Consider the following 15,138-nt stretch of genomic DNA (forward strand, 5'->3'; position numbering starts at 1 on the left):
GAAATATTCCCATCTCAGATTCCTGGAGAGAATCTGTATGAGTCAAGCTTTCCTCCCAGGGTTTACAAGCTTGCTGGGAAACAGCATGTAGTTGCAGGTGACCAGATGGCAATAGCAAGGAGGAACAATGATCAGGAGTTCTGGCCTTAACTCAGCAAAGCACTTAAGCACGTGCTTAACTTTAAGCATCTGAGTAGTCCCATTGACTGTCAAGAGCACTACTCTCCTGTGCTTAAACTTTAAGCACACACTTAAGTGCTTGGCTGAATCGGGCCCTGCGTTCATAGCTCTGCCTAGTCAGTTAACCACTTTGTGCTTCATCTGTACAAGGGGGATAATGCCTACCTGTTGAGCAGCTTGAAAAGTGCTTTGAGATCCACAGATGGAAGACAAGTAAAGCACATTCATTATGATTATTACCATTTATTATCAACTCTTTAAGGCCAAACTTTCTGCTGAACAACTTACAGGCATGACCATCACAGTCCCCCTTTTTGGTGGAGTTACAGGTTTCATGTTGCACCCCTTTGTCTTGCTTTTATAGATTTTATTACTGAGGATTTTGAACAGCTGTCAGTACAGTACAAAGTTTTCAGTGGTCTCAACAATACAAAGTTGGGGGATGGCTGGTGCATAATACTCACACCCCTCCCACACTCCCAAAGAAAAAGATGCAAAACTCACTACTCATGTTTAGTAGGAAGCAATGCTTTTAAAACCCAGCCAGCATGAGATGTCAATACCAAGGCACACGTGTAGCCTGAAGCATGCACACCTGTTCTGCTACATGAAGCACTCAAAGTAAATTAATGGTTAACTGACCCCCTCTGCCTTCACCCTCAATACCAAAGCAGCTCTCTTGGTAAAAAAATCAACCGGTAAGTGTAATCATGAGGTTGCAGATGGCAAAGCTGTTGCTTCTAACCTACTCATTCCCAATGAGCAAGTCTGAAGAATGAGCAGCATAATACACGCTGGACCAGATCCGAAGCTGGTGTTAATCAGCATAATTCCAATGAGAAACACTGATCCACACCTGTTAAAGACTTGGCTGATCCACACCTGTTAAAGACTTGGTCTCCACCTGAGGGTCATGTCCCCCAAGGAGGTTTGTGACCCCGTTTCCCATGGCCAACCTGCTGAAGCTGACATACTCAGCCTCTTGCACCCAGGTCATCATCAGATGCCCTATGAACCACTGCATCAGTTCTAGCTGAGCTTGTGCGGGCCTCAGACCCAGTGCAAAGGACTCTAGGAGCGAGAGGAAGACCAGCTGCAAGTGGCCACGTGGGAGCTGTGACAGGAGTAACAGGCTGACAGCCGAACGTGACGGCATTTACATCCTCTCAGGGCCAACCCTCACTGAAGTCAAAGGCAAGACTCTCGATGACTTCATTGGGTTTAGTGTAGCACTGTCAGCGGCCTGCGGGTTCCTAGCCAGCGCAGGAGTGCACACATACAAGGTCCGCATAAGCAATCTCCAGCCAGCTGTGTAAGGCACGAGTCCAAGATACCTTGAGAAGAGGGAGGATTTGACAAGACTGGGTCTCTCACTGGGAGAAGGATGGCAGGGATGGCACTAACTCGTGTTGACGAAGCACCCTGTGTCCTTAGGACGTTATCTGAAAAGCAGCGTTGGTCAACACTTCCTTGCAAAGTCAGCCCTATCATTCCTCGAGGAGGTCAGTTACTGGTCTCATTTGCAGGGGTGAATGGGGTAACTACTCAGCCTGAGAGTTAATAAGGACACAGAAAAAAAAAACAACCCAGGAGGAAAGGTAACAGGAAAAAATAAATTGCTCTCTGACACCAGTAGGTGGCGATATAGGGTTACAGAAAGCATCAGGCTCAGTCCTTCAATGAAGAGCGACCCACGTTCTTGTCCTCTGTGGTTTGCAAACACTTGCGTGGAGATCGCATGGGTTGGTGTATCCTCCTCTGTTTGGACACCGTGTGCAGCCCAGTTTAAACCCTTTGGAGGAGCTAATGCTTGGGCTACACAAAGATTTTGTACCAGCATAACAAAGTATTTAGGGTAGGGATGTTATGGTTATACCGGTACAACTTTCAGAGTAGATGCAGTTATATTGTACAAAGGTGCTTTATACCAGTATATTTTATTCCCATTCCTATACAGAAACACATTCACACTACTATAATTGCATCCACACTAGAGGGCTTGTACTGCTTTAACCCAATGCAATTACAGTGGTTCAACTTTAGAGTGTAAACAAGGCGAAAGAAGAAAGTCCGCTCTAATGGATTCTTCCCCAAAATTGACAAGAGACCAACAAGTAATTCTACAAAGGCCCCTGAGAAGCTCTCTCATAAAAACATCTTTTTATTGTTACCAACCTAGACTAAATTTGAATCAGGAACGCAGAGTTCACAGCCTCTGTATCCTATTAGCATAATCCCCCTTGAGCCAATCCCCTCCCCCCCACCTCCATAAAGGTATTTAACTTGTTCTTAAGGCCAGTAGTTTCAGATTAGGGTGCCCAGATGTAGGCACTTATCCACAGAAAGGCACCTAAATTAGTGGCTTGGTTTTCAAAGAATCCAGGCATCTGCAGCTGCCATTGTCTACTGCTCCCCTCCACCAGTGAACCATTTCCCTCCCTGACTGACCTTCACCCTGCAAAAGGGTTTGCTAACATCAAAGCAAAACAGAGCCCTTCTGGGAGTTGTAACGCACACAAAAGAGAGTTTAAAAATCCCCCAAACCAGACCAAACACTAAAGCTCCTTCAGTCACATCTCTAAGCCTCACTTCCAAGGTCAGTTTCAATTCACTCAAGTAATCCAGTTTTGCTTGGATTTGATAGGCCAGATCCTCTGCTGGTGTAAATCAGTGTAGCTCCACTGCAGTCAATGGGGATTTACACCAGGTGATGATCAGACCAGCTGAGTGTGAAGATATTGCACAGGACACATGGATATTTCAGTGGTATAATCTACTACAAGGCAACTGGGATTTAACACTGGGAGAGGACAGAATGGACAAGACAAATGCTTACCAGTTAGGCCTGTGAGGACTGTACTTAGTCGGAATCTCCTGGACAGCTGATGTAAGCGCCATTGACTTCAGTTCAGTCATTCCAATTCACCACCAGCTGGAAATCCGGCTCATAGCCTCCAATCACCTACTTCTCACTCAAGTAGATGAAGAAGGGACTTATGCAATTAGCAGATTCATTCTAAACAACCCAAACCTTTCTAATTCATTTGGGATGGTAAAAGGGACTGACGCATATTTCACGCTGATGGTTATGGAACTGTCTGCTACCCCCATTTCCATATTACAGGAGGGCTATACTACAGCGTCAGGGTTACGCATTGCCCTAAAGCCATATGATCCACTGACAGCTCACTCCCGCAGCAGAGGGCAAAGCCTATTACACCATCCAGTCCATTTCTCTGCCAGGGTGGGATTGTTCCTTATGGTACGTCCACTCCACTGGCATCAGTCGGAGTCGAATATTCAACAGAAATCTGCAGTGCAAATGGAAGAAGAATTTTGCTCTGAGTACAACAGACATTAGGGGAGACCAGGTGGGATCACTGAAAGGAGAACGAGTGTACATTTTGCTTCCCCCCTCCACACACACACACAGTTTTTTCTCCAGTGATTACGTTTTAATCTCTAATGTTATTTAGCACTGATGAAAGGTGGCAGACTAACAACCGTGAAGACCTCTGTTTACCCTCATAAGTACAACACAAGCTATAGCAAGTGCCAGCTTCCCCAAAATGCCCCATCAAAGAGCACTTCTCCTGGCCAGAGGGGGGACTGTCCCTACAGGGAAGGGTCTTTGTTCTCTTTGCTCCACCAGTAACTGAGCTACGAGCGCAAACTCATTTGATGCAGGCCACCAAACAGTCACCGGCATCACTGCCGACCCAGGCTGGATTCAAACAACAGACGTACTAGGGAAAGGCTCCATATCCCATTACCAACCTCTGAGAGAGTCTGCCTCATTGTTTTAAATTTTAATGAGCAGCCCTGGTACTGAATATCTATAAATACCCATGGTGAAATCTCCCAGTGACAGAAGAGGGAATTTCACTCACATCACCACTGGGTCAGGTGGTTTCCAGAAGAAAAACTGGGTCAGAGTCAAAGAGTGAAGCAGAGATGGGCACGAAGCACGAAGTTCTGATCTGGTCTGGAAAATCCCCAAAGTCTGGAGATAGATGGATCTAGAGTTTTGGTCCAGACCCATCTCTACAACAAAGTCATCCTAAGAACCTGGTACAAATTCTGGAGAGAAGAGTTGAGAGAACATGACTCACAAGAATCTAACTTGGAGATATATAAAGGGCTTGTGCAGCTGTACGTTACATAGTACTGTGCCATCCAGACCTCTGCAGCTACACCCTGAAAATTTAGACTCATATGGCCCAATCCTGCTCCTGCTGAAATTTTGCTATTGACTTACATGGGAGCAGGATCAAGCCCTCGTATAGCAGAGATGGAAAAGACCTAGTAGGTCATCTTGTCCATGTTCCCTGCCGGTGCAGGACTGATCCACAATGCACAGTCTCCTGTGCTTTGTAAAATCTTAAATTACTCTAGCCACGTGCTTCCCCTAGGAGCCTGCTTTACAGTTTAATGACCCTCAGGTTTTCCTGATATTCAATGTAATATTCCCTGCAGATTTACTAGCGTGGAACAAACTAGAAACCTCCGCCTAATCCAAGCATCCTTGGTTAAGTGCCCCAATCAGGCTTAAGAAAAACACCCTGCATTGCAAGGGGCAGCCACTCAAGTAAAAACACTTTAGACAGAAGGGCTCTCATAGAGCAACTCCAGCCTACGACCCATCCCTCAGTTATAAATTAGACAAACAGTTATGCAAACAAACCAATTTGTTATATCTCTATAAATGATCCTTCGCTGGTTTCCACCGAATTGGTACCAGCCAGACAGTGCCTCTCTAGTCTTTGCAATGGTCTCTCAGGAGTCTCTTTTAGCCAGTCCCGCTTTGATCCTGCACTGTAGGAAGTGAGCCGTGACGGCACTACAGGCCACCAGGCCAAAGAAAGAGGCACAGGACAGGTAGATGGAGAGGGGTCCATGTCTACTCCGGAAAATCTCCTGCCTCATCTTGTAATCCAGGAAGATGGCCTCCAGCTGCGAGAGCGTGCAAAGGGCCAAGAACATGTGGAAGATCTGATGGGCGTGGCCGATTATATCACAGGAGCCCGGGAAATACTTCTCGGGGACTGGACAGGAGAAGAAATAAGCGCTGATTAGAAAGAACAGTATCTGGAAGGTGTGGTACCAGGCAGCCTGCTCCTCGCAGCCCCCCAAGTGGCACATGACCACCCGGTGTGCAACTGGGCTGATGTCCAAGACGAACGCCAGCCCTGCTGGGATCACCTGACATATCTTCCTCATGAGGGGGTAGGGGCGCCGGTACCGGTACTTGGCGTAGCAGCAGCCAGCACAAGAGAGCCAGCCACAGAAGGCAGCCGCGGGGAGGAAGAAGAGCCAGAACCTATCGTACCAGGCTTGGTCCGAGCTGTAGTAGAAATGGGCCAGGGCGCTGCCGTATTGATAGATGCTGACCCCGACGTAGTCCACGAAGTAGAAGGTGTAGTGAGACAGTTCTGACTTGGATTGCAGTAGGTGGGCCAAGAGGCTGCAGGTTAGGTAGGTGAGGGAGGACAGCACAAAGATGAACAAAGGCCAGGATGAGACGTCCAAGGACAGCTCCTCCGCTTCTGCAAAGGCCTTGAACCTCAGCAACACAGCCAAGGCCGCCAGCAGGTGAGTCCAGACGTTGACTACTTCGTTGTGCTTCTGGAACAGGCTGAAGAAGTAATAGCGCCACTCCTGGCCAATGGGGCGGTACCCCGTCTGGATGTATGGCTCCCGGAAGAGCTGCGGCACGTCGGATTCTTCGACGGTGCAGGGCATCTTGGGGAAGCCTTCCTCCAGGAGTCTGGGGAGGCGGCGGAGCTGCTGCCCACTGACAGACAAGGTGCTGATACGCTCCAGGATGGCAGTCATCATGCTCCCCACGGCACAAGGGAGTCCGCAGATGGGTAAAGCCAATCCCTTGCTCTGCAGTGAGGAGAGAAATGGGAGCAGTGAACAGCAGAATAAAGCCAGGACGGAGCCAGGGAATGTAAGTCACAAAATCCCAGAGTGTGTGCTGGGCGCAGCTAACAGGAGGCTATCGGCCATGCAAAGGCCTGTGCTCAGTTGGGGTTCTACACAACCTAACGGGCCAAAACACAGCCTGAAGTAATGGGCCACAGCTCCGTGGACAGGACTGTCCTGATCCTGGTGGCTCCTACAGCGCCAAGCACCCAGGATACCAAATAACAAGCAGCCCCCGGATTCCATCCCTTTGTCATCATCTGAGGGGGAAGTCTGAGATCTGCCATCCCCCATCTACTGAGATTGGAGGAGCCCAGCCGGCTGGTCCCCTCCTAGGAAATAAGCGCTCCTGGGACATCTCCCCCATTGCTCTCTCTCTGCTGTGCATCCCCCACCCCACTAGGAGGGTGGCAGCAGAAGAGAGTGGGGGAAACACAGGAGATGAGAGATAAAGGCCAATTGCCCAACAGGGCTTTTTCTCCTCTCAGTCTCCTGTCAGTTCTCTCTCCCTCAGTCTGGTCCTTCCTCTCTCCCCGTCACCTCCCCCTCTCCCCCACCTGAGGAAAGGGAAGGGCTTGAGCATCACCTGCTGCTCTGCTTGCCAGCCTGGGGAAGCCAGCAGGGGGCGCAGTGAGGGAGGGTTACAGAAGCAGCCAATGGGGTACAGCAGCCTCTAGTGGCCAGTGATGAGAACAGCAGGACTCTCCCCCTCCCCAGGCCAAGCTGCTCAGGGCAGAGGGGTGCTCTGGGTGGGGTTGGATCTAGGAGGTTTTGCCCTAATTATTGGGAGAGTCACTGCACAATAGCAAGCAAAGGCCCACACCATGCTTTGAGCTTAAAAGTGCAACGGATTCCCCCCGTGGGTGCTGCGATACCATGAAGCACAGCATGAGAGCTGAACAGAGCTTGAGTTCCCAAGGCCGGGAGGTCCCAGTCTTAGTGGGGGGCTGTCATAACATTTCTTCCCAGATCTGGACCTTAGCATCCAAAATATGGGTGTTAGCATGAAAACCTACAAGCTTAGTTACCAGCTTGGACCTGGTATCACTGCCACCAGGTAGGAATTATACAGTGCCTAGCTCACTGTGGTCTCCCCAAAACCTTCCCTGGGGGACCCCCAGACTCAGATGCCTTGAGTCTTACAACAAAGGGAAATAACCTCCTCCCCTTGTTTCCTTGCTACCTCCTCCTAGGCTCCTCTCCCTGGACGACCCTTGGAGATTCCCTGCTTTCAGTCCTTGAAACACAAGTACCGAGAGATCTAATCTCTCTTCCCCCTCACCCAGAGGGTATGCAAAGTCAGGCTTAGTAAATCTAACACAAAGAGACTTTCCCCCGACTTCTTCCTCCCACCAATTCCCTGGTGAGCTGCAGACTCAATTCCCTGGAGTCCCCACTAAAGAAAAAACTCCAACAGGTCTTAAAAAGAAAGCTTTATATAAAAAAGAAAGAAAAAAGACATTAAAAATAGGCTCTGTATTAAGGTGACAATATACAGGGTCAATTGCTTAAGAAAAAAGTGAATAAATAGCCTTATCCAAAAAGAATACAATTTAAAACATTCCAGCAACTACACACATGAAAATGCAAAAGAAAACAATATAAACCTATTGTTTTACTATCCTTGTACTTACAACTTGGAAACAGAAGATTAGAAAGCCTGGAGATAGACAAATCACTCTCAGAGCCGACAGGGTCCCCGAACCAAGACAAAGAACAAAGAACTCACACCCAAAACTTCCCTCCACCCAGATTTGAAAAAGTCTTGTTTCCTGATTGGTCCTCTGGTCAGGTGTTTGGTTTCCTTTGTTACCCCTTTACAGGTAAAAGAACATTAACCCTTAGCTATCTGTTTATGACAGGGGCCTCTAGCGGTGCGTCTATACAGCTCACTAAGCCAGGGTCTGTGGAAGCCTGCATTCACAGACCGTCTGATTCAGCTTTGTGGCTTGACCTGCCTCCACACTGCAAAATGACAGGGCTTGGACCCAAGTCACAGCAGGATCACAGGATCTGGATGCTGAGTGCTTGCTGACCGAGTCAACTGATTTGGGTGCGGATAGAAGTGGAGGTTGGGCTCAAAATTGAGTCAGAGCCTGGGCTTAGTGTGCAGAGTACCACATATAATAGGAGCTGCTGTAATTATAGATTAGCGATGCAGGCTGAGCCACTTAACTTCCAAACCAAATGTACACCTCCTCCTGGATGGGGAGCACTGGGATCCGCCAGATGGAGCCAGACCCCTCTCCACTACGGCACAAGCAGCTGGTTCAGGTGACATTCCAGACCTCTCCCTTCACTGGCAGCAGTTAAGCAGCTGCAAGTCAAGGGAAGCTCTGCAGCAAGGAGGAGCCAAAGAGAAGATGCTGTTTGGGGAGTGCTTAGCCTTGCCAATCCCTTCTCCTTTTTCTAGGACCTGCTTTGAAATGCAGCCATGTGGCTCCAAGTGTTTTAAGATCCCGTCAGTCAGGCTTGGGGAGACGTGTACTTGGACGTGCAGAAAGCCTTTGAAAGGGGCCCTCATCAAAGGCTTTTAAGCAAACTGAGCAGTCAGGGATAAGAGGGAAGGTCCTCTCATGGATCAGTAACTGGATCAAAGATAGGAAACAAAGGATACAAATACATGGTCAGTTTTCACAAAGGAGAGAGATAAATAGCAGGGTTCTGCCAAGAATCTGTGTTGGGACCTGTGCTGTTCAACCTATTCGTAAATGATCCGCAAAAGGGGGTGAACAGTCAGGTGGCAAAGTTTGCCGATGATACCAAATTACTCAAGATAGTTGAATCCAAAGCTGACTGCAAAGAGTTACAAAGGGAGCTCACAAAACTGGGTGACTGGGGAACAGAGATCTAAATATCGTTTAAAAAGTTAATTGTTTAAATGATTAAAAAATATTTTGTGTAAACAGTTAACTGGTTAAAGGGCCAGCTGGCACAGGTGGGACCAGGACCACTTTGCCTGGGGCAGGCGTGGCTGGGGCTGCTCCAGCCGGCACAGGACCACTGGGGCCTGCTGGCCGGCCCGGAGGTTAACAGCTAAGGCAGGTTAACCGATAAGACTGATGCTTACCGGTTAACCGTTTAACATTTTATATCCCTACTGTGGAACAAAATGGCAGATGAGATTCAATGTTGATAAATGCAAAGTAATGCAAATTAGAAAATATAATCCCAACTGTACATATACAATGAGGGGGTCTAAATTAGCTGATACCACTCAAAAAAGAGATCTTGGTATCACTATGACTAGTTCTCTGAAAACACCCATTCCATGTGCAGCAGTAGTCAAAAAAGCAAACAGAATGTTGGGAATCCTTAGGAAAGGGATAAGTAATAAGATAGAAAAGATCATAATGCCGCTATCTAAATCCATGATACGCCCACATCTTGAATACTGGGTGCAGTTTTGGCCTCCCCATCTCAAAAACAGATACTAGAATTGGAAAAAGTACAGAGAAGGGCAACAAAAATGTTTAGGGGTATGGAACAGCTTCTGAATGAGGAGAGATTAAAAAGAGTGGAACTGTTCAGCTTAGAAAAAGAGTAAAGGGGGATACGAGAGAGGGCTATAAAATCATGAGTGCTGTGGAGAAAGCGAACAGGGAAGTGTCATTTATCTCATCACATAACAAAAGAACCAAGGGTCACCCAATGAAATGGATAGGCAGTGAGTTTAAAACAAACATAAGGAAGTAGTTCTTCTCACAACACACAATCAACCTGTGGAACTCATTGCCAGGGGATGGTGTGAAGGCCAGAAGTGTAACTGGGTTCAAAAAAGAACTAGATAAGTTAACGGAGGATAGGTCCATCAGTGGCTATTAGCCAAGAAGGTCAGGGATGCAACCTCATGCTCTAGGTGTCCCTAAGCCTCTGACTACCAGAAGTTGGACAACAGGGATTGATCACTCAATAATTGCCCTGTTCTGTTCATTCCCTCTGAAGCATCTGGCATTTGCTTCTGCCACAGGACAGGATACTGGGCCAGATGAACCATTGGTCTGACCCTGTATGGCTGTTCTTATGTTCTTATATATAACCTGAGTCTCACAAGCCCCAGTGGGCTGGCCTTCCTGGCCCCTAGAAACAGCCACCACTGTCTGGGATTCTTGTATCAGATTGCTCTGTTCCCTGGCAACCGTCATTACTAAGCTCCGAGGCACTGGGGTGGTGTGTGGTTGGGAGAGGGTCAGAGCTCCCCAACCACTCGCAAAGCCTGGGGCTGGGAGCTCCAGACACGTTTCTGCAGCAGATGGAAACTTGCAGCATGAAAATGTGGGGTCTATAGCACAGTCTTAGTCCTCAGCCTTGTCCCTGCTGTCTGGAGGTGAAGGGCTGTACTGCATGGGAAGAGCTCCCTGTAAAAACCCGCAAAGCCACTTCCAAATCTTTCCTTAAAACTCCCCTCTGTGGCAATGCCTATGATGCCCTCAGTTATGGCCAGGCAGCTGTGCTACGACCGCTCTCTGTTATACTCAGAATGAGCTTACTAAGTGCATTGCCACAGGCGCTGTGCAAACCCATAACAGAGAGACGGTCCTTGCCCCCAAAGAGCCACAATCAGCTATCAGGCGTGTGCATCAGGTAATGAGACAATTTTCCCCATCAGTTTGTTGTGTCCACCATTCGTCTCCCATTTTATTCTTAGACTCTAAGGGTATGGCTACATTACAACAAAGGACCTGTAGCGTGGCTGCAACTGGTCCAAATCACATGTCTCAAGCTCGCAGTGCTCAGACTGTGGGTTAAAAATGATAGTGTAGACATCTGGGCTTCAGACTCAGGCTGGATGTTGGGCTCTGATGCCCTCCCGCCTTGCAGGATCACAGAACCCAGGCTCCAGCCTGAGCTCAGATGTCTATCCTGCAGTTTTTAGCCCCATAGCCTGAGCCACGCAAGCCCAAGTTTATTGACCCAGGCTCTGAGCCGCAGATTTTTTATTGCAGTGTAGACAGCCCCTAAGCTCTCTGGGCCAGGGACCATCTCTTTGTTATAGGTCTGTACAGTGTCTAGCACAGGGACATCCTCATCCCTAAACTGGGGCCTCTAGAAACACAGGTATTGTCAGACTGGATCAGACCCACAGTTCATCTAATCCACTCTCCTGTCTCTGACCATGGCCAGCACCAGATGCCTCAGAGGAAGGTGTAAAAACCCCACAGTAGGCAGATGGAGGGTAACCTGCCCCCATGAAGGTCTCCTCTTAATCCTTTAGAACTTGGCTGAAACCCTGAAGCCTAAGGGTTAATTTCCTTTCAAAAATGCTTTTAGTTTAGCATTTACTATTACAACTCTGGGTACTACTGTTGCCTGTAGACACTAATGTAATACAAACAATAATGACATGCTATGGACCCGATCCTGCAAACACCTACTTATGCTTGTACCTTATGCATCTGAGTACTTCCATTGATCGCTTTACAGAGCTCCTACTCCTCAGATAAAGAGAAGTGTGTGTATCTATGTTTGCAGGGTCAGTGCCTATCTCCTTAGTGGACATGCACTCCTAAGAACATAAGAACGGCCATACTGGGTCAGACCAAAGGTCCATCTAGCCCAGTATCTGTCTACCGACAGTGGCCAATGCCAGGTGCCCCAGAGGGAGTGAAGCTAACAGGCAATGATCAAGTGATCTCTCTCCTGCCACCCATCTCCATCCTCTGATGAACAGAGGCTAGGGACACCATTCTTTACCCTTCCTGGCTAATAGCCATTTATGGACTTAGACACCATGAATTTATCCAGTTCTCCTTTAAAGCTTGTTACAGTCCTAGCCTTCACAACCTCCTCAGGTAAGGAGTTCCACAAGTTGACTGTGCGCTGTGTGAAGAAGAACTTCCTTTTATTTGTTTTAAACCTGCTCCGTCGTGGAGATGGTTCATATATAAGTAAACACAGAGGAGTTTTTGGTTTGGGGGCATGAACTATTTCAAGGGTGGGTGAACTACGGCCCGGGGGCCGCATCCGGCCCTTCAGACATTTTAATGTGGCCCTTGAGCTCCTGCCGAGGAGCAGGGTCCGGCGCTTGCCCCACTTCAGCGCTCCAGAGTCGGGGGATTGCCCCGCTCCGCACAGTTCATGGAAGCGTCGGCATGTCCCTCTCCATCTCCCATATGTAGAGGCAGCCAAGGGGCTCTGCACACTGCCCCCATCCCAAGTGCCACCCCCGCAGCTCCCGTTGGCTGGGAACCATGGCCAATGGGAGCTGCAGGGGCTGTGCCTGCGCATGGGGCAGCGTGCGGAGCTGCCTGGCAGTACCTCTGCATAGGAACCAGAGGGAGGACATGCCACTGCTTCTGGGAGTCGTTTGAGGTAAGCGCCACCTGGAGCCTCTAGCTATTATCTTTGGGAAATCATGGCTGTGCATGCGGGTGGGGCAGCATGCAGAGCTGCCTGGCAGTACCTCTGCATAGGAGCCAGAGGGAGGACATGCCACTATTTCTGGGAGTCGCTTGAGGTAAGCGCCACCTGGAGCCTGACCCCCTCCCGTTCCCCAACCCCAGCCCTGATCCTCCTCCATCTGAACCTCTTTGTCCCAGTCCGAAGCATCATCCTGCACCCCAAACCCTTATCCCCAGTGACACTCCAGAGCCTGCATCCCCAGCTGGAGCCCTCACCTGTCCCCCACTTCCCAGCCTCTTGCCCCAGCCTTGAGCCCCTTCCTGCACACTGAACTCCTCATTTCTGGACCTACCACAGAGCCCGCACCCCCAGCTGGAGCTCTCCTATATGCCAACCCCCAATTTCGTGAGCATTCATGACCCGCCATACAATTTCCATACCCAGATGTGGCCCTCAGGCCAAAAAGTTTGCCCACCCCTGAAATATTTTCTCCTTTCTCTGAAGCAACAGATACTGGCTATTGCCAGAGATGGTATATAGGGCTTGTTGGACTCATTGTATTATCTGGTATGGAAGGGCCTTCTAACTAATGGCTCCACAGATCCTCCCAAAGCTACTTCACGCAAACACAAAAGCAGAGAAGGCCGGAAGATGGCAATCACCACAGGAGGAGATCCACATTTGAGGCCAACGCTCTGAACTAAAGAAGTCCCTAGAAGAGCCAGAAATGAAGGTTCTGAGCCTGATTTTGCAGTGACCTGGCTTTTCCCACTTCCTCCAACAACCTAGCCAGTCCGTAAATAGAGATCTGGGTGGAACTTCCTGCTTCCAGCAGGCACTGGTCACCGCCGTTACGATTGCAAAAGAGTTTCTGGTAGAGCACCCAGTTCTTTTGCTTTCTGAAAATAACGCCTCACGGGGCTGTCATCTGCCATGTTTGGCAACGGGGAACTTGTCTGGTGAGTCTGACTCAGTCCCCTTTGGTCACTTCAGAAGGGGAAATTTACAAAGTTCTTTTCGTTTTTTTGTTTTAAACAGGGCTAGGACAAAAAAAAAAAGCATGAAAGCTCTTTCGGACAGTGCCCTCACTAAGGGCCGCTGCCTTGGCAAGATATTGAAATAACTGGTTTAGTAGGGCTCAGAAGGGTTCACATGCGAGACTCCTTCTGTATGCTGAGGCCATGACAACTGTGTTGTGCAGTGCTGCTGTCGTCACCCGCTGCTGCGTCGTTTCTTCTGTGAACATTGTGGTCCGGATCCTGGCCTGTGACTAAGCAGCATTTGGTGCAGCTCAGGAAGGGCAACACAAAAGGGTTTTAAGCCACATTTGGGTCCTATTCCCCCTCCCTGTCCCCCAATCCTGGAGTTATGTGAGTGCTGGGCCATCCCCTCCAGGAAGAAGGAGCAGCTTCAGGGCTGCTCTGTTTTATGCTGGCTGCCCATGTTGCTGTCCTGGCAGCCACACATCATCATGGCAGAAGGATGCACGAGCCAAACCCCTTTTTCTCCAGCCATGCCCCCTGTACCGGCAGCCAAGAAGGGCCAGTTCAGTGGCTGCCACCGGAGGATCCCCCTGCAGAATGAATACCCTCCAGTGGCTCCATCTATCAGAAGGGCACAAAGAAGCTCTAATAGACTGGAGGATCTGGCTCTAGCTTTTAGCTTTAACCTTTCCTCCTATCCCCAAGGATGATTGACCCGAACTCAGCTGCATCAGGGAAGGTGCGGAGATTGGAGCTAGACTAGTGCTTCTCTCCCACAGGAAGCAGCAGCACCTGGCGAGCGCTGCCTGGCACCCGGCTAGCGCTGCCTGGCATGGTGCTATCATGGCTAGCAAACAGCGAGAAGCAAAGCATCATGGGAAAGGAGGGGCCAGAGGCTAGAGGGGGAGTGAGTTGACAATGCTAAGCAGAACTCACTTGGAGTAATTTGTCTCCTGGTGCCTTGGATACTCATAAAGGGCCTGATCCTAGAAGCTGCTGAGCACCCACAATTCCTACTAACATTCAGCTCAGCACCTGCCAGGAACTGGTCCAGACTCCTCACACTAGGTCCTGAAAAACTCCCACTACAGCAAGGCTGTCTTGGATCCTGAGTAGGGGGAGAGTGCAAAGCAGCTGCCTCTCCTTGCACTGCTGTGTCTGACACTTGCTCTTGTGCAGGGGCAGCAAAAGGCCTCGGCACCACTTATGCCCCCGCACCAGAGCTTGAGATGGAAGTTAAGGATGCCTCGGCCTCACACTGGCCCGGCCTCCACACAGGGGGGAATTTCACCACGGCAGTGCTGAGGCTGCACAAGACTATGTCCTGCAGTTAGGGTGACCAGATGTCCCAATTTTATAGAGACAGTCCCGATTTTGGGGTCTTTTTCTGATATAGGTACCTATTACCCCCAACCCATGTCCTGATTTTTCACACTTGCTGTCTGGTCATCCTACCTGCAATAGCCCTTGACCCTCCAATGGGCGATGGCTACTGCAGGGCCTTGCTTCCCTCATTGGCCCACCCAGCACATCAGACCACAGAGCACAATGAGCATGTGCTGCACCTCAAGGCCATAGCAGCAATCACCTTCCAACCTGCCCACTTCAGGAACAATCCCTCCCACAGATCACACTGGGGTGCAGCTCTGCACGGACCCCAAAGCAGGACTGTGCGGTAAGGGCACAATAAAACCCGTAATATCAC

The 15,138-nt window shown here is 49.4% G+C and overlaps 1 protein-coding gene across 3 annotated transcripts in view; it reads right to left on the bottom strand.

Annotated features, from left to right (window-relative positions):
• Positions 1–407: 407 nt before the first annotated feature.
• Positions 408–15,138, bottom strand: part of PAQR8 (progestin and adipoQ receptor family member 8) — a 29,806-nt gene continuing 15,075 nt past the window's right edge. For all 3 annotated transcript variants that reach the window (XM_030555221.1, XM_030555222.1, XM_030555223.1), the window contains exon 2: positions 408–6,069. In XM_030555221.1, coding sequence (XP_030411081.1) covers positions 4,957–6,018 — 1,062 coding nt within the window. In that variant the 5' untranslated portion in view covers positions 6,019–6,069 and the 3' untranslated portion in view covers positions 408–4,956. The remainder of the gene's footprint in view (positions 6,070–15,138) is intronic.

This window comes from Gopherus evgoodei, chromosome 3, assembly GCF_007399415.2.
Source record: "Gopherus evgoodei ecotype Sinaloan lineage chromosome 3, rGopEvg1_v1.p, whole genome shotgun sequence".
Lineage (NCBI taxonomy): Eukaryota > Metazoa > Chordata > Testudines > Testudinidae > Gopherus > Gopherus evgoodei.